The following is a 24,100-nucleotide window of genomic DNA, read 5'->3' as shown; positions in this document are numbered from 1 at the left end:
CCGTGTGCACCCATTATAAATACCCATTATAAATACACCTATGCACCCACTATAGTTATGCACAAGCCAATCTCCGTTCCCTGCATCCCTGATAAGAGTTGGCAATTACAGACTGAACATTTGGCATGATGCATGTGTATTTAGCAGGATTTTAAAACAGGTTGAGATTGATGGACAAATGTCTTAGCTACTATGTTACTATGTTATAGGAGCCATAAATATAAGGTTTATTTTATGTTATGACTAAAAAACTAAAAGTGGAGCACAATCAGAACAAAGGAAATAATCCATTTCATTATACAAACATGTAACTCCTGCACTCTTAAAAATGTCAATGCCAGAAGGAAAGTGCAAGTTCTGTTTCTAACACATTGTAGTCCCTCCACCCTGATCATTCATGCAGCAGAGGAATCTATTTAGATCATTGGCACGGGATAGTAATTGACTTCAGTGGTGGTGATAATGTGCATTTGCAGGGGGTTACACTCCAATCATTCTATCACAGAGTCATTTATGTCAGCAAATTCCTAATGTTAATGGAAGTAAAACTCAACTGACTGTGGAATTCCACAAAGGCACAAGCTTTATTGACGCATTACTTTAACTCTTTGTGAAACAAAACTATTTTAAATTGATACTGCTACAATCAGGCTACTTTTATGGCCATTGAAATTCTTTGCATTATTTTACTAATTTCTTGAATTATGATTTTCACATCTGTTCCGTTTTTGGAAGCAAGGAGGGATGGTTGGTTAAAGGGAAAGATAAGAAGAAAATCACCTACACGCGCAGGAGGCATCTGATCAACATCAGAAATGTAGTATAAAGGAAAAAGAGTATAGTCAGCTGACCTCCAGTGGGCAGTATTGACTATAGCCCTTGTCTTTGCTCTTGTACTGCTCAGAGTTGATGGTAGTTTTGAGACCACTAATCTCTGAGGCATATTCAGTCTTTCCCGTAACCTGGAAGTCACAGTCTTTCGAGGGGACATTGATGTTTTCCCATATGATATAATTCCTTTATTTGCCATATCATCATTGGGATCTAATAAAGATTTTTTCACTGAGTTACAATTGCAAAACGTCCTACTTTCTTCCTTTAGAACGGTTTGTGTTTCATTGTCATTATCCAGTCTAGATGTATTATAAGGCGTACTTTGGGATGTAGTAAGCTGGTCATAGTTTTCTTTCAGTTGACTGGTTTTCAATGAGTTGTAGTTTTTGAGTTCTCTAGAAGTCTGTGAGATGTTATCACATTTGCAAGATGTCTGCTGGCCATAACTATGTTGGGGGTCTTGTGCAGTATTGTACCTTTTTCTGCTGTCTCTTTGGAAATCAGATGATTTATAGTTTAGAAGATCAATGATGTCATTGATAAGACTTTTCTTCACCGTAAAATCATTGGGGCAGTCTAAAGACAATGCAGGGCTGTAGTTCACCTCTAGAAGCCATGGCTTCAGAGTATCATCAATGAGAATATCAAAACCAAAGAGTTCAAAGCAGTTCGGATATTGGGGTATTGATGGGGCAATGGATAGAAGAGTCATGGTAACTATATTATATATTCTCTGCCAAAGTAACACATCATCCACCTCTAGACTGCGGAGATAAGACCGGAACTGACCAAATGTCCATTTGCATCCACTCCCAACCCTCTCCTTATCTGCTGTGTACGATGTACTGTATTTGTTAATGCTGGTGTTGGTTAGATGAGCAAATATATTGTCGAGTGAACCGAGATTGAATTTTTCCGTTGCAAACCTGACCAGTCCTTCCTGGTAGACATATATAGTCAGTGGACAGAAACAGGTAACACATACATAAATCCGCAGGTCAAATTTGTAACCAGAGATAAGTAAAGGATTTGTGATATATTTCTGCACAATCACTGTAGAGTCATAGGCCAATTCCTTGATGTCTTGGAAAATAAATATTCCTCGACCTCTGGACATGTCGGTTGGTTTACAGATCCAGTAACTCGATTTTTTATTACATCTTTCTTTGGTATATTCAGCTAAAAAATGTGAGTAGTTGTTTGGTAAAATAAAGACCACTGGGCTGAACTCATAGTAGGATGGTCCATATATTCCTTTCATGCGTTTTAAATGTCTTGCTAAACAGTCTTTCTTTGTCAGCTGTGCCGTCCCTGGATGGTGATTAAGACGCTGCCATGGTTTTATGTTATCATGGTCAGAAGTTCGGAAGGCTGAAGTTCTCCAGTGCAAGTTCCACGTTGTTTCATTTTGCTGCTGTTCATCAAATTCCTCCCAACCACGTTCCAGTAACACCTCCCGTACTACTCTGGGTGTGCTGTCATGAAGACGAAATACTAAAGTGCACATGGTATTGTCTTCATCATCCCACTCTGCCATTGTGGCATCGAGACTTCTGCATAATCTTTGTTGTTAACTGCAATGAGATAGATGTAGAGAAATAAAATAAATATATTATCATGTTATAATAAAACACCAATATTCATTGTTATGTGGATTGTGAAGTTACATGTAGCAAGAATCAATGTTCCTTAAAATGGACAAGCACTGAGGTCCTGATTCTAATCCCATGAGCTTTGTCGCTAGGGACTGTGGTCAACCACAGAGTGGACCTACACAATGAGCATTATACCTGTGGGAAGTTATGGATTAGGTTTAGGCAGTATATGGAGGTTTGGTTTAGGCTTCTGGGCAGGGGGGGGGGGGGTGTTAGAAACTGGGGGTTAGTGTAAAGGCACTAGGTGAATAGGTTAGGTTATGAGGGAAGGAGGTTTAGGTAATAAGGGGGTGGTTATGGTTAGGATCAGGGGCGGATTGGGCTGCCAGGAAACTGGGCCATTTCCCGGTGGGCCGGCCCAAAACCCATTAAAAACGGGCCGGCCATGCCCCCCCTGGGCTGGCTGGCCCACGGGTAGTGGCTGTGGGTCTTTGCCCAAATCCAAGATGGCTACGGGAGGAATGCACATGCACGACAACACACAGCACCTCCCATGGGCCTTCAAGCAGGCTCCCAGCTCCGGTTCCCCCTCCACCCGGCATCTGCACGGTGAGTACCCCCACGCATCACATACACCGGCGCCACCCCCCCACGCATTACTTACACAGACGCCGCAGCCCTCCACATTACTTACACCGGCGCCCTACCCCAACCCCCCCCCCCTTCCTCCGCTGTGCAAGAAGGTTCCCGGGCCGGATTCAACTCCCAATCTGCCCCTGGTTAGGATGCGGGGGGAAGGGGGATTTGGAATAATCTGCAGATAAGGATGTATAGGATTGGAGAAACGGAAGAGGGTTCGGATACTTACCTAGCAGGTGTCAGGGCCATAACTAGGTGTTTGGCACAAACCTAGTCTGCAGATTAGGGAGATGCCAGGCAGGAGAGGAACTCTCCCCCTTTGCGTCCTGCTGCAGGAGAGGCCAGCACTGAGGAGCAGAGGAGCGGCGTTGACAGAGAACAGCACAGGGCAAGGCCACCCTGCTTGCTGGGTCCCACCCTGTGATGTGCCCACAAAATTTCGCACCTTACCAGCTGACCCTGGCTGTGCAGTCTAGCTCTAAATCCAGGTGCAGTCCGGTCATGTTCTAGGTCGCATTGCTTGCTTGTGACATCATGCAGCCACAACGGCACTCCCCCTAAGCACAGTGGCTGTATGACTACACATGCAGCCAATGCAACCTGGACTCCGAGCGTTGTCCGGACTACTCCCACAAAATGCAGTGCCCTACCTCCACAATGGCCCCTGCCAGTTATGAAACTGCTGTCAGTTTCAGGGCTCCTGCATGAGCGCTACTGCGAGTTCACCAACTAGCAATTTCCACAGATCTGTGTTCAGATCAGTCTATATGATCAATGACCGTATACTGCCGGATGTACCTACAGAACTATATAATTTGTAACATTGTTTAGTGCGTATGCTCTATATTGCTTGTCAGGGAGTTCCTGGTAGTTCAAGAGAAATCGTTGACATCATCCCATCATTTGCGAGGTCATCCTATGTGTACCCAATTTAAAGGGCAGAGACTAAGCTTTGGATCAGCTCCTGTCATTTTTAAACACAGCATGTAACATGGCAGTTAGGAGCTGATTGTTTGGTACTCCTGGCCTGATTCTGGTTCACTTGCAAAAGCAAATTCTCTCTCTAATGGACAAAACCATGTGCACTGCGGGGGGGGGGGGGGGGGGGTTTGCAGATGAAACATGTGCAGAGAGAGTTAGATTTGGGTGGGGTTTGTACTTCTATATTGCAGTGTAAAAATAAAGGGGGCTAGTATTCACTCTGCACAGAAATAAAATAATTCACCCAAATCTAACTCTCTCTGCACATGTTACATCTGCCCCACATGCAGTGCACATAGTTTTGTCCACCAGAGAGATAGTTTGCTTTTGCAAGTGAACCAGAATCAGACTCTTTATCTTCCTTCACTTTAGGACTGCTGTCAGTTATGTATGCCTGCTGTATCATTTTGTACTGCTTGTATGTTTACATACTGTACTTAAGCCCCATACACACTTAGGGCCAGATGCATTAAGCTTCAAAAAGTAAAAAAGTGATGAGTAATAAACAACCAGCCAATCAGCTCCTAACTGTCATGTCACAGACTGTGTTTGGAAAATGACAGTTAAAAGCTGATTGTCTGGATGTTTATCACTCCTCACTTTATCACTTTGATGCATCTGGCCCGCTGTGATATTACAAATGATATAGGTCATCTTGGTTCTTATCTGAGCGATATTGTTTGTAATATTGTCTAGTGTGTACGCTCAATATTGTTAACGATGCATACTCAATGTGGGTCATTAACAATATCCTCCGTCATCTGTACTTGCAACTCAATTTTGACTATATTGTCAATGACTGCATGTGTGGAGAGGAGACCCGATTACGCCACTGAACTGTATAATGTAGTGGGTATGAGCTATATCGTCTGCTCAGGGGTTCAAGGGAAATGGTTAACGATAGTGTGTATATGGCTTTAGTTCATATTATGTTATGTTTGCATTGCATACTATCCCATATCTGTGCACTGTATTCAGAGCTGGCCCTAGACATAGGCAAACTAGGCAAATGCCTAGGGCGTTTGGAATGCCTAGGGGCACCAGCAGCTTCTACTGATTAAAATTATATGCAGCATGCCTATATTCTGTGTGTGACTGAGGCTGTATCTGCATATGAAATAGTGTATTCATGGAAATCACTGCAACATAGCATTCCGTATGCAGGTAAAGCAACATATCATTTTAATCATTGGAAGCTCCTTGTGTGTCCTGGTCACATAACAATGCAAATAAGACAAATTTTCATCAAAAAAGGCACCCAACGCTAGAACGGGCCAGGAGCTGCATGGCCTATTGAGGCAAGATGTATGAGAAAACATCTTTATCCAAGCAGAGGCAAAGGTCATAGTGTTAGCGGCTGTGCAAATGCTGTGTGCGGGTGGGTTGGTTGTGCAATAGTGTTTGGCATATGTGTAAGGGGCATTATGTGTGTCATGTATAAATGCATTAATAATGTGCGACATATGTGTAACAGGCATTATGTGTATCACGTGTATAAGGGCATTAATAATGTGCAACATATGTGTAATGGGCATTATGTGTGTTATGTGAATAAGGGCAATAATAATGTGCAACATATGTGTAAGGGGCATTATGTGTGTCATTATGTGTATGAAGGGCATTAATAAAGGTTAGCATAATGTGTAAGGGGCATTTTGTTTATAAGGACATTAATAATATGTGTCATGTGTAAGGGGCATTACTGTGAGGTATTATCAGGGGTGTCGAGAGAAAGGGGTAGGGGGTACAAATTACCCAGGCCAAAGTCTGATGGAAGGGCCCAGGGAGGGCCCCGGGCCCCCTCCCCTTAAGTGACAGCAGCAGCTTCAGCTCTTCTCCTCTGCCCAGCACACACTGCTTTGTGCTGGGTTGCAGTGTGGCCATGGAGGTGCTTAAAATACAATATTTTCTCAGGATTGTTTTCTAAGGGAATAATGTGAATAATGTCAGGAGTAATGTATATAAGGTAAAGTGGTACTACTGTGTGATGTAACGTGAATAAGGGACACCATCGCATGATATAATGTGAATAAAGTTGCACTACTGTGTGGCATAATTTGAATTCGGGGTACTATTGTGTGGCCATGCCCCTTCCCAGCAAGAACAAAAACCCCTGTTTGGGCTGCGCACAGAATGTGTGCACTGTTTCTATTTAAAATATTGCGGGTAGGAGCACCAAAATGATGAGGGTTGATGATGTGCTGGGAAAGGGGACCAGGGTCAGAGGCGGAACTAGTGGTGGTGCTAGGGGGCACCAGCCAAACTCTTGCCTAGGGCGTCATTTAGGCTAGGACCGGCTCTGACTGTAGGGCGGAGCAAAGCACGGAGATGGACACTTAGGTGACCCAGTATATGCCGGGTCAGTTAAAGTATTATAGACAGACCAAATGTATATAAATAATATATATATATATATACACATACACACACACACACACACACACATATATATGTGTATATATATATATATATATATATATATATATATATATATATATAGAGAGAGAGAGAGAGAGAGAGAGAGAGAGACGGTGGGCCGCGGCACTCAGGACTTAATAATTAAAGGACAAGTAGCCACTCGAATGTGGCTACTTGTCCTTTGATTATTATGTCCTGAGTGCCCCGGCCCACCGTCTCTATATCCATTGGGGCCCAGCTGACGCTGTGTCCTGACCGAGGGCACCAGGCGCAACTGATTCCAATGGATCTGGCCAAGAAATCAGGTGATAAGTGGCCAAATCGCATGTGTTTGACTTCCGATTTGACCCTGCTGCATGTCTGACCTCCGACTTCCCGGCATCAGAGATTAGGCTCGCATATGATATATCGTATGAAAAAGGACCGCATAGGATATATGGTATGTGATCCTGGCGCCCGGGAAACTCCAGGGTGGTACAAGGGACATTGGCTGCGGCTTCTCCCCTCAGAGATGTCACATAGGGCCTTCACTCTTTCTGCCAAAATCCTTCTTAGGTGGACAAAACCATGAGCACTGCAGGGGGGAAGATGTAAAATGTGCAAAGAGAAAGAATCACGAAAGCTGAATAAGCAGTGAGGGAGCATAAACTGCTTAAGGGTTCTCCAGGTTACACTTGGAAGGTCATGTGATATGTTAATCAGGATGGGCACAAGGCCTATCAGAGCAGTGGGAGGGATTAGACAGTGTAAGAAAGGTCACATGCTAGATGTGAAGCTTCCTCTGTCCGGAAAAGCACCCCTACCCTTCCCTATTCTTCTCTCTTCGGCGGCGGTAAAGAACGGTCATCCTTGTAAGATCTCTGTGTGTGTGTAGATAGTGGGGTGGCGCTCTCCCTTGACATCTATGGTCATGGGCCATGCTTCTGCCCGGGGGATGGCCACCACTAGCACGAGTGGATGACCGGGGAGAGTGAGCACCAGTGATGGTGTGTATGGTAGACATCTTTAACCCCCACTTTCCCATAGTGATCGTTCTTTGGTGCCGCCACCATTTATAGTATAGTTAATTGTCAAAATAAATTTGACATTCATTTTGAAACGCCAGCACTATGTGTCCGTGTCTTTTTTATTAGATAAGTTAGTTGTTAAGATTTAAGTTAAGGTTTATGGTGAATTGTAAAGTGTGGACCTGGGGATACCCGATGGCAAGTTTATTAGATTTATTTGTATGAGTTATTTTGTTTCTGTGCAGGGTAAATACTGTCTGCTTAATTTTTACACTACAATATAGATCTCACTTTGAAGTAAAACCCAACCCAAATATAATTCTTTCTGCGGGCGGGATGTATTAATATACATCGCCGCCCTTCGCCTAACAGCCGCCGCGATGCTGCCGCATATGTACTAACATATGCGGCTAGCATCGGGTTGCGGTGACTGAGACCCCCGCGATACCTGTGATGTGGTCTGCGGGGGTCTCCGTCACCTTCCGGCGACTGCCAGCGTCCCCCTGTGTCTCCTCCTCCCCCCCGAAGCCGGATGTCCTCCCGGCTGTGACACCTGGGGGAGGAGGGGATCAAAGGAGGACGGGAGGGGGGCACGCGGACAGCGGACAGCGGGCGGCGAAAGAAGCCCATAGGCTTCTATAGGGTATCGCCACCCAGAAGGTGGCGATACCCTACAATGCGTTGACGGGGCGGCGGGGTTTTATTACATAGGGAAATGCGGTAAAACGGGTGTTTTACCGCATTTTCCCTTTAGTACATCCCGCCCTGCACAAGTAACATCTGCCCCACCTGCAGTGCACATGGTTTTGTCCATCTAAGAAGGATTTTGTCAGAAAGAGTGAATTAGAATAAGGCCCATAGTGTATGGGGGCCTTAACAGTTTTAGATTTTACAGCAGATTTTATAAAATTTCCATTATGTATCCTAAATTTGAATTCACACCTTACTCAAAAGACCTGTACACATGGGGTGAATGAGCCTCTGTGTTTAGCAATGCAGTGCAGTACAGATAGCTCAGAAAGAGCGAGAGAACACTAGCGATGACTAGATTTACACTACATGTAGTATCAATTCAGTCCAGTGATGGCAACGCGCATCACTGTCGCCGAAGGGTATGCACACAGAGTAATCCATGCTTCATTTCTAAGCACTCTAGTCAGATCATTTAGAAATAGCCCCGACATCGCCCCATGTGTATGCCCCATAAGTTTACTTGTATGTAACTGGTATTGCTATTTTGTTAAACCTTGTAATGACAGAGAGGCTGTTTGCTCGTAATAGTTTTTGTTTATATTCCAATAAACAAATAATATGCTCATAGAGATGAATGTCACTAGAATAAGAGCCTTGTGTTTACTTTCCTACATAAATCGTGGTATGTAAACAGTTTGCAGCCATAACTAGAATAAGCATGAAGATTAATAAGGAATTCTCTTTGATAAACTCTAGTACCATGACACCTGCTTTAGAAATGAAAATCATAGTTGTAGGTCAAAAGGCAGTTATTCGCCCGGTCATGTCTACCTACGTCAGAGCAGAGTAACCTACTGTACTGTATGCTGTTTCTTAAACAGGAAAGGTGACTGCATTCCTGAAAACCTGGTAATCAAGGTAAAGAATCAAATGGAGAAAGCTTAACTCTTTTAATTAAATATTAACTTTTTTTTAATGTAAAGCACAGAATTCAGCAGAAATAATATTATATATTTAAACCATTTATTATCAACCAATGTACTGAACTTTGTTACATTGCCTGCTTAGTGTAATATATGCAAATAAACTCTGTGCATGGTCAGAAATGGGCACACACATATGCACAGATGTATATTCGCCTGATTCTTTCTGACCACTTATTACTGGAGAGATGGAGCAGGTGAAGGAAACTGTATTCGAATGGTATGTAGTTATCATATCGATGTTCAGAATGTCGATACCAGAGTGTTGACGTGATCTGAGTGCCATCATTTAGAATGTTGACATGGTCAAAATGTCGATAGTGTGAATTTTAATATAATTGACATTACAGGTTTAGAAAGAGCCGGTCCTGATTTAAAAAAAATCAGGGAACAATTTAAATAGGGGTTCCCCGTATTTTTAAAAACCAGCACCAGGCCCAAGGGCCGGTCCTGGTTCCCAAAATACAGGGGACAAAACAGGTAGGGGTCCCCTGTATTTTGTGAACCAGCACCAGGCTCATCCAGCCAGCAGGGTAATGCCACAGCCGGGGGGAGACTTTTTATACAAGTCCCCCCCGGCCAAAGCATTAACCTCCTGACCGGTCAGCCTGGGCAGGGGTCCTGGGAAAGTGGGGGCCCCCCAATGAAGGGGTCCCCTCCAGAATTTACCTACCCAGGCTGAAGCCTGGGGCTGTCCCCGGTGGCCCTGGGCTGTGGCCAACGGGCTGATCAATGTGTAAAAATATAAATAAACTTTTGGGTTCTGCTGTGGAACTATGAGTCCCAGCAAGCCTGGGCCGCATACTGGGACTCGGAGAACCACAATTCCCAGCATACAGCCCATTAATGGGCTTGCTGGGATTCTTAGTTCCACATCAGAACCAATAGTTAAATAAATACACACACCAAAAAAATAAAACTGTATTACATTCAGAGCCCACTCATACAGATACTTATCTATCTTGACACATAGATAGGTCTCCCTCCACCCGTCCACTGGTCCTGACGAAATCCAATTAGGGTACCTGTGGAAGGAAACCATACTTAAAGGGGGTCTTCTGGCTTAGATCGCGTCCTCTTCACTCCAAGTAGGCATCCTGGGAGGTGTTTGTTTATATCCTGCGGCTCCTCCTCCCGAATACCGCTATATGCCGCCTAGCGGCCTAGCAACTCCTGATTGGCCACTAGCCAGAGGAGACATGCGAGGGGATGTCTCTTCATTACACATCCCGGTACTTGTGTAGTCTGAGTCCCCTTGCGGGGCTCGCTTTGCTCGCCCATGCTGCGGGCTCGGTGGCTCGCTACACTCGCCACGCTATCTAAAATCAACTCCATGCCAACATGGATAGTGGGGGTAGAAACTATCCACGTTGGCATGGAGTTAAGTTACTTTATTTTAGATAGTTTGCAGAGAGTAAAACCCGGAAGTAGCACGCCGCCATGCTGGCGCCGTGAAACTACACAAGTACCCACATCCCTTTTCCCCCATTTTAATGCTGGGATTTGGCAGCGGAGATTTGTCGGGGAGGCGACATAGGTGCTCAGTAAGCTGCGAGCCTCTCAGTATACCGAGCTAATCAGAATCACCCCGTAAATGTACATGCAGATAACAAAATTGCTGGTATGTGCCATGAAAATTACTTGAGCAAATAATGGAACTAGCAGTGGTGTAGATGATGCAGTGTACTGGGCTTGTTGCAATGAAGAGGCCGGTGGCCAGCAGCATAGACTCATTATAGTACGCCTATGGCCATGCCACTGGCCATTACTAAGAGGAAGTAGACATTCCAGGCCGAGAAGGGAATGTGTATGAAAGCAAAAGTAAAATGTCACTTTGATGCATGGACAGAACTAGCATCATTGCATCACCTTGGGGCCCCCCTGCCAATGACTGAATCACTAATCAATAGCAATTTATTATCATTAGTAAAAATACATGTTTTCACATGAAATTACATTGTATGAAACAACTAGTGCAACAACAAATAAAAAGATATACAGACTATAAAACAAAAATAATAAAAAACCAGAGATGCACTCTAAGTTTCCTATACCCCCTCATACATTTAACATATGGACAACAGATGAAAGAAAGCTATTATGTAAACTATTTGTAAGGGCTCTCAAACTCATAAACCTTATCTGTGAAGGAAGCTTCTCATAGAACTCATAAAAAGAATGGCGTGGGTCCAATAACATGTTTGTTCTCCTTTGAACCCTACACCTGTACAGAACTGAATGGTTGGCAACTGCACTCCAATGATTTTACTTGAAATACCTACAAGCTGCTCTAATGCAAAGCGTTCCTTAACAGTACAGCTGCCACACCAGACAATAATACCAAAGGTCAGAATTTATGATAAGCGGAATGCTCACACCCGCCGCCCTTAGACGCCTCAATAAAAAGAGACATTGCAGAGCTCTTTTAATTTGTTATATTTCAGGACCACGTCAAATCTGCCGTCACCTGATTACCCAAAAAACATGGCTGATATTACTATTTCAACATCTACACCATTTATAGTCCCTGGTAGTATCTGCTTTCTTCTAAAATATACCATTAATTCATTGGTTTTTCCATCATTTAATCAAAGGTAGTTTGCTCCACTCCAAGCAACCAGCCTTGCTATTTCTTGCCTATAATAAGTCTCATCTACATCATTGATCAACCCCATGACTGTAATCTCATCAGCAAATTTCACGACAGAGTCCGAAGATGACACACAGTCGTGAGTGAACGGTGAGTACAATAAGGGTCTGAGAACACATCCCTGGGGTACAGGGCCGGCGCCACCACTAGGCAGCCTTAGGCATTTGCCTAGGGCGCCGGCCACTGGAGGGCGGCAGTTTGGAGCTGGTCCCCCCACCCCCATCACCCTGCAAGCAGTCCCATCCCCGGGGAGCGTCGTGGCGACCTGCATCACCCGGCAAGCCCCCCCCCCCCGGAAAGTCACGGCACCGGACCCAGCAAGCCCCTCTCCCCTCCCTGGGGAGCGTTGCGGAGGCTAGTGCCGCATTGCACGGCAAGCGCCCCCCCCCCCCCTCCGGAACGTCACGGCACCGCTCGCCGCATCGCTGGACCCGGCAAGCCCCCCCCTCCCTGGGGAGTGTCACGGCGGCCAGCATCGCAGGGGTAAGTGATTGAGCACCGGGGCACCCCCCCCTCCCTGCCTGGGGCGCTCCGGTGCCTAGCACCGGCCCTGCTGGGGTACTCCGGTCTTTCTCACCTCTGACTGAGAGCTGCCCATTCTAACCAATTGGGGTCTTTCAGTTAAAAAGTCTATAATTCAGTTGCAAATAAAATTTGCAAAATTTTTTGGCATAGCTTTCTTCAAATCAGCTTGATTGAAATACCCTGTTATTATAAATGCACAAAGATGGTTTACAAAATACATATTACGTAGTGGAGAATCCCCATAGCCTTCTCCATATTTGCCAGTGGAGGTACATACACAGCCACTATTATTGTCACTGTGATCTCCCTTGGCATATAGAAAGGCCTACATTTAATTACCAAGAGTTCAATATCAACCGTACAGTGGGTTTTAATAAAGGGAATAAATAGAACAAAATCCGAGCCTAATTCTAATGCCAGCTCGTTTTCCTCTTTTTTCCCCTCCTTTCTCTCCTCTAGTGCCTTTTCCAACTATGCCTACCCCAAAAATAGGCTCGTTCACAGTAGTGCCCATTCCTGAATGCTGCCCCACTAATCATCACTGATAATCCGCAGTGCCAGCAGACTGAAGGCCATCAGTGGCTGCTATCCACCCAGGATGACTTGGACAATCTGGACGGTCAGTAATCCCGGTGAAGGCAGTGCTACTGTGCATACACTGCCAGCCAGAGACTAGTAAGAGTGATCTAGCAAGTGCTGCATAAAGGAGTGGTCATCTTCAACTCCTTTGTTAGTGGCCCAGACTGCACGTCACCCCCTGCCTGCCCTGTCACCTTCTACCCATAATCCTTTGGCTCGCCCTGCCACCTGCTGTTTTTCCCGGTTACCCTCAGCCTTTGCCCTGAAACCTCTTGCTGACACCCTCTCCCTTTGCTCATTATACTCTTCCAATCAACATTTGCCTCTCCCAGTCATTCTCTGCCTCTTGCTTTTGCATGTGCCATAGCTGTCTCACTGTCACCCCTTGCTTCCTATCACAATTTCACTGATATCCTCTGCCTTTACTCATACTCTGGCCTTCACCATCTGCCTCTACCGGTCTCCTCCTCTTCAAGCTTTGTCTGTGCCATCACCCTCTGCCCCTGCCCATAACCCACTTTTTCTGCTCCTCACCCTCTGCCCATCATCCTCTGCCTTTCCCTGTCACCCTCTGCCCAGGAGACCCATTTGAGGAACCTCTGAGCAGCGCTGATGACATCAAACACTAGGGGAACAGATTATTATTTGATTAAAGGGGAACATATTTTTTGATTAGACACTGGGATGCTGTCTGTATTGTTTTGAGGTCATGTAGTGCATTTCTGTGTGTCATATTATAAACTCGGCATGGGGTCTTAAAGGGAGGTGGCCCTACACATTTTTTTGCACCTGGGCCCACCACTCAAGTTCTGTAGCTGCTCGGAAATGTCATCCATGTTACTTACTCTAATCTGTAACCTGTACCTATAATGGCACATGGAAAGGCTAATTTGTTGTCATACATTACTTAACACCGCTATAAGTTTGCAATTGGACCAATCAGAAAATGATGAGCTGATCAGGCTGATAATTGCACAATGTAGGGCCACACCTGGGAAGAAACAATTTCTCTTTTGGGCATGAGAAATCTTCCACAATTGTTTGTGTTTGGATCTGACAGTTGATATACTCACCATGAGATAGACATACCAATTATCTGACAGTGGGCCTGATGCAGAGTGAGTTGTAATTTAGCGAGAATATGCTAAACTACAACTCATGCATGCAGGGTGGGGCAGCCAGTGCTGGCGCCACCACTAGGCAGAACTAGACATTTGCCTGGGGTGCCGGCCACTGGAGGGCGGTAGTTGGGAGCCGGGACCCCGCTGGATGGAGGTGAGTAGCTGTCACTCCTCTCCCCCCCGCACCCAGTGACACAGTGGCTGCCACCGCATCACACACACCCCCGCCTGCCCGCCATCCCAACCCCCCCCATGGTGCCTTACAGCGGCGCATTACGCCGGGAGGCAATCCTACCCACGCCTCCTCTACCACCCCCTATGTAGTGACCGTGGCGGCCGCATCGCATCACCCCCCCCCCGTTAGTCGTCCGCGGGGGGATTGTGATGCGATGCGGCCGCAGCATGGAGCGGGTGAGCGGCCAGAGCCGGGGCGGGTGAGCGCTGGGGTGCCCCCCCGCCTGGGGCGCTCCGGTTCAATGCACCGGCCCTGGGGGCAGCACAGTCAAGACTGCATCCTGGGTCTCCCCCCACGATGTGCCCGCAAAATTTGTGAGCTTCACTACACAATGGCTGTCCCTTGGCATGGGAAGCCTAACTACGAAGCTGGGCGCAGGCTGGCCATGTTTCATGTTGCATCAGCTGCGTGCAACATCACGCAGCTGCTGTGGCCCTCTCCGCAAGTGGCCCGGACAGGCCTGTGTTGCCTTGATCACTTCAACAAAAAGGTATGTCACTGTCCCCTACCGCCTCTGTCACCGCCCCCTGATCAGCTGTGATATCTCAGTTTCATGGCTTGCACATGCTTGATCTGCAAGGGCAGAAGTGCAAAAATAGGCAAATAGTTATTCCCGCAATTCTGCAGGTAAGTCTGAATTGGGCATTGGGGGTTATTTTGGTTCACTCTTTCTGACAAATTCCTTCTTAGATGGACAAAACCATGTGCACTGCAGGTGGGGCAGATGTAAAATGTGCAGAGAGAATTAGATTTGGGTGGGGTTTTACTTCAAAGTGAGATCTTTGTTGCAGTGTAAAAATAAAGCAGTCAGTATTTTCTCTGCACAGTAACAAAATAACTTACCCAAATCTAATTCTTTCTGTACATTTTACATCTGCCCCCTGCAGTGCACATGGTTTTGTCTATCTTAGAAGGAATTTGTCAGAAAGAGTGAACCAAAATAACCCCCATAGTGTGTGGTGAGTGAATATCAGAAAATTGGTCTGTCTGTCTGGTGGTGAGTTTTAACTCACATGACTAAATACTGGCTGATCTATTTCTCAAATAAACTATTATTTCCCTTGATTGTTATGGGGAAAAAAAGTAGTTGAATGGTCGTTCTCAACTCCAGTCTTCAAGTGCCACTAAGTCAGGTGAATTTATTTAATCATTAAAACAAGGAGAAAAAGTTGTACACCCCGCTGTCTAATTATATGCTGATGATTAACAGAATATTGAGGTGCCAATAATGTTCATTAATAAAAACATTTAATGATAAATGACAACAATTGAAATAAATCTATAGATAAATATAATATTAAAAAACGAATGCTGCTTGATATAATGCCTAAGAGGGAAGGGATATGGAGGGTCAGTCCGTATGGTACCGTAACTGCCTTTGTGTGATGGTGAGCTCCGTTCCTATGATGCCTCTTATCAGGATCCTCAAATGGATCCAATGGGATGGTAAATCCAATATGACCACATGTTACTTCACTTTCTTGGGTGGAAATTCACATATGGGATTGCACTCCCCAGCAGATGTTTGAAATAAGGTCCACTAGGTTGAGCTGCAAGCCACCCCTGTAGGGCTAGGGGGGAGCAGTGACAAGGTTTTGCAGTGAGTGTGGTCTAGAGGCTGGTCCGGTTCTCAAGATGAGTCTATGGAGTATGTTCAGGGCCGGCGCCACCACTAGGCAGGTCTAGGCATTTGCCTAGGGCGCCAGCCACTGGAGGGCGGTAGTTTGCCCCTCGTCCCCCGTGCAAAGGGGGTACCTGCTGCGCCGTCTGGGGAGCAGGCAGGGGGGTCCATGCCGGCTTCTGACAGGAGCCTGCAGTGGTTTCCTTTCCGCGCGGGTACCTGCGGCGCTGTGTATAAAGCAGTGAATAAGAAATAACTAGGGCTATCCGCTGGGCTATGCGGTGGTGCGGGAAGCGCTGCCGGGTTTGAAAACACTGGCCGCACACCGATTGGCTGAGATCAGCCAATCAGCGTGCGGCCAGTGTTTTCAAAACAGAAGCGCTTCCCTCGCCGCCGCATAGCGCTAGTTATTTCTTATTCACTGCAGGGACCCCCCGCCGCCGCCAGCTTTATACACAGCGCCGCAGGTACCCGCGTGGCAAGGACACCACTGCAGGCTCCTGTCAGACGCCAGCATGGACCCCTCTGCCCGCTCCCCAGACGGAGCAACAGGTACCCCCGCCCCCACCCCCCGGCACCGGGGCGCCCCCACCCCGACTCACCTGGGGTGCTCCGGTGCCTTGCACCGGCCCTGAGTATATAGTAGCAAAGTACTGGATGACAGGCTCCCTCAATTTGTCTCTCTGGTGATGGAAAGGTTTGTTCTTTAATTTGCACAATGAATTATGGAGTTTGCAGCCCACAGTGCATAGAGGAGTACACCAACTCCTCATGGTCTTTATAGAAGTAAAGAATATGCACTTATTCTGGCGCATTCACCATAAAAAATGCTCCAATATTTCCATCAGATAAAATGGTTAAAAACATATAAGACATAGAATACAATTAGAATCATACAATAAGCATTGGATGCTGGGCATATGTGGTTCACTGATTGTCCAAGCCTGAGGAAGTGGATACATTCCCCGAAACACGTTGCTTGAAAGGACTCTATTGTAAGCTTGCAGAAGGGCCCTCTAACCTCCAAGTTTGTCTGCCGTTACCCAGTTTGTTTAATCACTGTCTACCATTGTAAAGCGCAACGGAATCTGCTGAGCTGTATTATACTGCTTTCACATTGCAGAAATGGGTAATTTATTTATTTATTTATTAACAGTTTCTTATATAGCGCACACAGATTCCGCAGCGCTTTACAGAGCATAGTTATAATCAAAAACACATAACAAATTACAGTACAAGACAGTTTAGGACAAGTACATGGTTAATATGGATAGTTGCACCAGGGGACAGGACACTGAAGCAATTATCAGGGTGGCAGAGGTTTATATATTCTAAGAAAGGCACATACGGAGAGAGGGCCCTGCTCGTGAGAGCTTACATTCTAAAAGGGGAGGGTTAGACAGACTGGGGTGACACAGAAGGTGAAGAAGTGAGCTTAAACAGGTTAGGTTGAGAGATTGTCAGGTTTTATGCAGGAGGGTGGGAAGAGGTCAGCTTAGTCTTTAATATTTTAAGTGTAAAAAAGCGCTGGGCCATCCAGGAGTAGACAGCAGAGAGACAGTTGGAGATATGAGTGAGGATATAGGGAGAGAGATCAGGAAAGGATCTGTAGATTTTAGTATTATCAGCATAGAGGTGATAGTGGAAGTTAAGTGAGCAAATAAGCTCACCCAGAAAGGACATGTAGAGATAGAGAAGAAGAGGGCCAAGAATAAAATGTTGGGGGACACCTATTATCAATGGAAGAGCAGGAGAGGTGTGCATTTTCAAAACAGACAGTGCATATGCAAGCAGAAAGAGTAATATTGAAAGTTTTAGCAGTTTAGAGTTGCACTTATGTTGATTGTAGTTCCCTTCAGTTTCTGTCCAGTTTAAGTCCAGGCTAAGTCTAGGCGACAGTGTGCAGTTGTATATTCCTACTTAGAATCTTCCTACTTTGAATTCTGACAAAATTTCTAAAGCCAGATTTCTATAGCCAGCCAAGGCTAAAGGCCCCCATACACTAGCCGATTTTGGTCAGATTTCAGCCAGATCAGTCGGATCTGGCCGAAATCGGACCAAAATCGTCTAGTTTTGATGTTCCCTCAGATCCGATGCGCGGTCCCGTGCGCATCGGATCTGCGTCGGGTGGTCGGACCTGCTGCACGTCCGACCACCCGACTTGGGACCTAGTGGGGCGGTGGAGGGAGCAGGGGGGGCTGGGGACGCTGCGGGGGACACGTCTGTGTCCCCCGCTGCTGGGGACAGCGTCTGTGCGGCGATAAGGTAGAGGGAGCAGGGGGGACTGGAGACGCTGCGGGGGACACGTCTGTGTCCCCCGCTGCTGGGGACAGCGTCTGTGCGGCGATAAGGTAGAGGGAGCAGGGGGGGGCTGGAGACGCTGCGGGCGGGGGACACAGGCTGCATAGAGCCGGGCAGGGGGAGCCGGCCGGGAGCTGTCAGTAATGAATAAAAAAAAAGCCCATACAATGAATGGGCGGCCTGTGATTGGCTGAGCGCTCTCTCAGCCAGTCAGCAATTGGCTGAGAGAGCGCTCAGCAGCCAATCACAGGCTGCCCATTCATTGTATGGGCTTTTTTTTTTATTCATTACTGACAGCTCCCAGCCGGCTCCCCCTGCCCGGCTCTATGCAGCCTGTTTCCCCTGCAGCGTCTCCAGCCCCCCCTGCTCCCTCTACCTTATCGCCGCACAGACGCTGTCCCCAGCAGCGGGGGACACAGACGTGTCCCCCGCAGCGTCTCCAGCCCCCCCTGCTCCCTCTACCTTATCGCCGCACAGACGCTGTGTCCCCAGCAGCGGGGGACACAGATGTGTCCCCCGCAGCGTCCCCAGCCCCCCTGCTCCCACCAGCTCTCACCTCTTAGCCCCCCCCCCCACCCCCCCTGCTCCCCGGGTTTTTTACATGTGATAAATCGAGACGATTTATCACATGTAAAAAATGGCACATCAAGTGCCAATCTAATCAAGCTCCCCCGGGGAGCAGCCGGGGAAGCTCAGGGGGAAGTCGGGGGCGACTTGTCCTAAGGACAAGTCGCCCTAGTGTATGGGGGCCTTTAGTCAGCCTCCTATACTCTAATGACACGGTATTCTTAAACGGGACTTTAAAACGGGTCTGAGCCTTGAGACCTTTCACATTGCAGGTGAAAACCGTTTAAAAAATCATTTAATACCATTCACACATTCAACACGTTTAACCCCCAAGGGACACGTTTCAAGCCATTGAAATAGAGCTGTTCAAACTGCCAAAAAAAAACGGCTTTAAAACGTGTAGGACTCTGCTTTTTAACCGTGTTGAAATACTGGTTAACTTTAACCGGTAAATCAACTCTAGCACTTTCACATTGCAGCCTTAAACGTTTTAAAATGAGAAAAAAATGGCAATATACCGGTTTAAAAGTGCGATGTGAAAGGGGTATAAGAAACTGTAAATGAATAAATAAATAAATTGATGCACCAGCACTTTTGTGGATTCACTGTACCAGACACTGAGGCAATCAGTAACTCCGGACAAGATTAAGCCTACTGCGGTGGTGCCGAACAATCTAGGCTCGGACCGCATTGCTCTTGGAGCATAAAATCCACTGCAGTCTTCAATTAGGGTGAGGAACTTGTCTTTTGTTTTCACCTGGATCAGTGAACCGCATATGCCCAGCATCCAATGCTTATCGTATGCTTTTAACTGCATTCTATGTCTTATTATCTTTATTTATTATCTAACCATTTTATCTGCTTATATAATGAAATAAAAACTGTTTACTACTATTATATGGGAGTATGGGAACGTTTTTATGATGAATGCGCCAGAATAAGTGCATATTCTTTACTTCTCTATTTTTCTCTCTGGAGATATGGGCTTTAATTGGATAGCCCAATAATAAATATGGGTCAAAAATCACACTCAGCCCATCGGGGAAGGGGGGTGGGGTGGGGGGATTATTGTGTCTAATTGAATACTGCCCAATGAACTTAATAGAAAGTTAACATTATAACCATTGTGCATGTAGAAATATTTTAGAAAACATAAATAGACAGTTACCTTATTTTCCTTCCACTGACAAGAAATGTTTGACTTGCTCAGCGTCCGTTCGTCATTCCATCAAATCATCAGCTGTGCGTGAGCAGTGACTGTTTAAATTCTCCCTGACACCCAGTACAGGTACCGCCCACCCTGCACGCTCCACAGGGTTGCTAGGAGACAGTGTCTCAGTCATCACAAGTGACAAAGGGCTTTTCTAGTGAAAGAAACTGCTCAGGAGGAAAGAGATTAGAAAAATGACAAATGATTAAATGCTGACTACAGTTAATGGATATTTTATTGCGTTAAACCTTTGCACGGTTCATCACCTGACCCTTTTATCATTTTGATTGGAAATATTTGAGATTCTTTATCATTATCGATGTTTTTTCTATTTGAATTAGATTTTTCTACCACTTCAGGGGAGATTTTCTACTGCTCAGAAGTTAACACTCAGCAAGATCGCACAGCACACAGCATGCTGGATATTAATCACCGGGTGATAGCGATGTGCGGGGCCGCTCATCGCTATCGCTATGGCCCCTACACACAGAGCGATGTAGGGGCATTTGGCTTAAGCTTCAAAAAGTGATAAAATGGAAAGTGATCAACAGCCAGCCAATCAGCTCCTAACTGCCATGTTACAGGCTGGGTTTGAAAAAATATTTGAGGTGCAATCATAACTTGACGAAACATAGGAACAACGTATCACTGATACCTGTGAGTGGCTGCTAATGCCTCTTAAAATTAGAATTGGTCTAATGGAATTATTCAACTGAAATTATATTCTAAAAAATCAACACTAGTCCTGTTACATAGTGAGACAACGTGTCTAGAAATTAGATACATTGTACTCGAGGGACGATTTCAATACTATCACTGACATAACTGTGTACATGATTAAATGTGAAATAGAAATTAAAAAGTCACCAATACGCTCTTCTAAACTCTGGGAAAACTACACACTGAGCAATTACCAATATCTGTCGGTATATACTGTGTTCATAATTGCCTAATTATTTGTTGTGGTACTGTTCAAAGTTGAATAAATACATTACCAAGTGAGCGCATCGACATACAGCCGGTTGGCTGAAGAGCGCACACCTTAAATTAATAACTGTCAGACAGTCCTACTTAATTGTGAGACAACGTGTAATTAATACGCACGCTGCGCTCCAGGGACTGTAGATTGTATATTGTCAGTGTTGCTCCCCGTCAATGTGTAGTGAACATCACCGCCACTGACATACTCAGTCGACGTATGATTACAGCACACTCGGGATATTACCACTTCTCCAATCCTACCTCACTTGAGTAATATGTGTGAACACTACACACTGAGCGATTATTGGTGACTCTGAATAAAAGCAATATTAATGCAGCAAACCAAGGTGTAATTAACACTAATATCTGATGAAACATGGAAACAATGTATTAGTGATACCTTTAAGTAACTACTAGCGCCTCTCCAGACTAGTATTGGTCGGTTGAAATTATATTCCTAAGAAACACTGATATAAGTCCTACTGCATTGTGAGACAACGTGTCTTTATTTCAGACAAGTTGCACTCCAGGGACCATATCAGTACCATTACTAAGATACTTGACTAACCCACAATGATCATTTTGTGTGCACACGATCAAAACGTGAAATCCTAAATTGCTAACACGCTCTCCCTATCGTGGAAACACTACACACTGAACAATAGCGACTTCTGTTGGCACAAACACAGTTCAAATATTGCCAGAATATTAATTGTGGCATAACCAGTATTATCACTCAGATAAAGTGAAAAACTAATTGGTATTGCAACCACACTAGTCCACCTTAAAGCCACACTAACCTCTTCCCCATTTACGGGGTAATTTATAAGGTGTGTTCACTGCTCGCCACAGATACCTAAACAATTTAAAATATTCACCAGACAGAACATGTACTAAAATACAAGTGGAATAAATAAGGAGTGTGGGACCCCACGAAGCAAGGATAATTCTTATCCTTTTTTAACAATCTGTATGTCATTTATGTTTTTTGTGTCTTTTATATTTTCGCTATAATTTTAACCAATAATAATAAAGGTTAGATTTTAATAGACTCTTTACTCGGTGCACCACACAGTGACATTTCTCTCTGTCCTAAATCATTTGAAAAAAAACAGGTAGGAGCTGATTGGCTGGCTGTTTATCACTCTTGATTTTATCACTTTTTGAAGCTTGATACATCTGGCCCCTAATGAGATTACTTAGAAAATGCCCTGAAATGGCCCTGTAGGCACCAGAAGACACAATTGCATGATTTATAAAATGTTGTTTATAAATGCTATGTAGAAGCTGATTGGTGCAAAACGCTTTGTCTGCACGTTACAAACTTTGATACATCACCCCCAATCAAAGCGCCAGACCAGCCCACACACAGGTGTGTTTAAGAAAGGAGGAGGCTCATGTGTTGCCTCCTCCAGCTGAGCCTCCTCCGCTCTGCCGGGAGCAGCACAGGTTATAGCACTAGAGCACTCAGACCCTACTGCACATGTGCGCATCCCTGGAAAAATGGCAGCGGTCAGTTTTCCGGAGATTTTCACATTGCTACTACTGCCAGCATCAGTGCAGCATTGTAGAGTCTGAGCATTAGAGTGCTCAGACTCCACTGCGCACATCACTGGAAAAGCGTCCAACGTGACATTTTTACAAGAATTTTGTCAAACTCCTGTAGCCATTGGACTACTGGGGTGGACTGTGTCTGCAGTGTGAGCCCCCTTAAGACTCAGGGGCCCTTGTGTACCACGCACATTGCACGCATTATAAATATGCCTCTGGGTCTGAGTACAGATGTAAATATATGCACGCCATCTCTGAATGTAGCATACCAGTGAATGCATCATTGCCACCCAGTTCCGTCTACTCGGCCACAAGTGTAAATGAGATAAAAATGTGTACAGCTCATCATTGTCCATACTTGTGTAAAGTTGGCTCTGAAGCATGCGCTATGCAAAATCATACAACATATGTCAGCAAAACTGACTTGTGTTCAGCTCTGCAACATAAGCTCTGTTTTCAGGTTACAAAAAAGTTTGGAAAAAAGTAATGAGGTTATATTATATGGCCAGTGGCTGACAGTATTGTGCTTTTCAGAGAAATTGTGTCACTTCTAGGTGACTGCCATAACAATATATGGCAGAGAAGCTGTAGACAGGTGGCTGGATTTATGCTGCTTTCACACCGCAAAACCTGCTTAGACCAGGTATTTAAAACGTTTTTTTAAAACGGGTCAGGGCAAGTTTAACCCCTTTCACACCACATCTAAATACCTGGTCTAAAGCAGGTTTGCGGTGTGAAAGCAATCGTGAAAGTGGTACGGTCTGGGTAGCTTCCCCTCCCCAGGGACATCTTAACATTAGTGAGGGCTTATTCACTGTGCCCCCCCTCCCCCATGAATCAGTTTGCTGGGAGGACCCCCGGACAGCCCCCCCCCCCCCCCCCCCGGTGCCCGGGTTGATCATTCCATTTACCATTGGTGGATGCCATGCTGGGCAGGTCAGTGGAGGTGGTTGGTCCTCCACGCCCCGCACTGTGGTGGTTCCTGTGTGCCGGTGCACCAGATGGGGACCCCTGCCCTGGTGCTGCAGAGTGCTGGCGCTGTGCAGCTCCTCCCTGCTGACCCAGCCACAGAGCACAGGGAGCGTGACCTGAGGGGGAGCGTGACCAACAGAGCAGGCTGCGCTGGGTGCTGGAGCCGGCCATCCAGACGCTGGAGCCTGGAGGTAGGGACACGGGGAGCAGCAGCCAGCCACACAGCCCCACAGCCCGGATCCTACCCGGGCAGGGAAGGGAATAGTCGCACTGGGGGCAGGGGGTCCCTGCTGTGTATGATCAGTGGTGGGGTCCCTGCAGCTACTAGTTCGCATCCACTGCAGGGACCCCGCCACTGATCTAACATACACTGCAGGGACCCCTGCCCCCAGTGCAATTATTCCCTGCCCTGTGCTGCGCTGCCCAGAGGTGGGTGGGGGGAGAGGAATCCCGATTCAGACCTGTTGTGACACCAAAAAAAACGGGTCTGAAACGGGTAGGACCCTGCTTTTTTACCGTTTCCCAAAAAACTTTTTTTTTGGAAACGGTAAAATCACTCTGCCCCTTTCAGACCGCACATATTACCGTTTTAAAACGGTTAAAAATCGGCAAAATACCGTTTTTTTAGTGCGGTCTG

General features: G+C 46.0%; 1 protein-coding gene across 1 annotated transcript; it reads right to left on the bottom strand.

Moving 5' to 3' along the window:
* Nucleotides 1-524: 524 nt before the first annotated feature.
* On the bottom strand, nt 525-20,027 carry TTLL2 (tubulin tyrosine ligase like 2). The gene is made up of 2 exons (XM_083174656.1): nt 19,918-20,027; nt 525-2,408 (listed from the first exon to the last, which is right to left on the bottom strand). The coding sequence occupies exon 2, from the start codon at nt 2,369-2,371 to the stop codon at nt 647-649; it is 1,725 nt and encodes a 574-aa protein (XP_083030782.1). The 5' UTR covers nt 2,372-2,408; nt 19,918-20,027; the 3' UTR covers nt 525-646.
* Between the last annotated feature and the right edge of the window lie 4,073 nt (nt 20,028-24,100).

This window comes from Crinia signifera, chromosome 3 (assembly GCF_055691185.1).
Source record: "Crinia signifera chromosome 3, ASM5569118v1, whole genome shotgun sequence".
In the NCBI taxonomy this organism is placed as follows: domain Eukaryota; kingdom Metazoa; phylum Chordata; class Amphibia; order Anura; family Myobatrachidae; genus Crinia; species Crinia signifera.
Note: the sequence above shows the minus strand (reverse complement) of the source record. Positions and strands in the feature narration are given on the sequence as shown.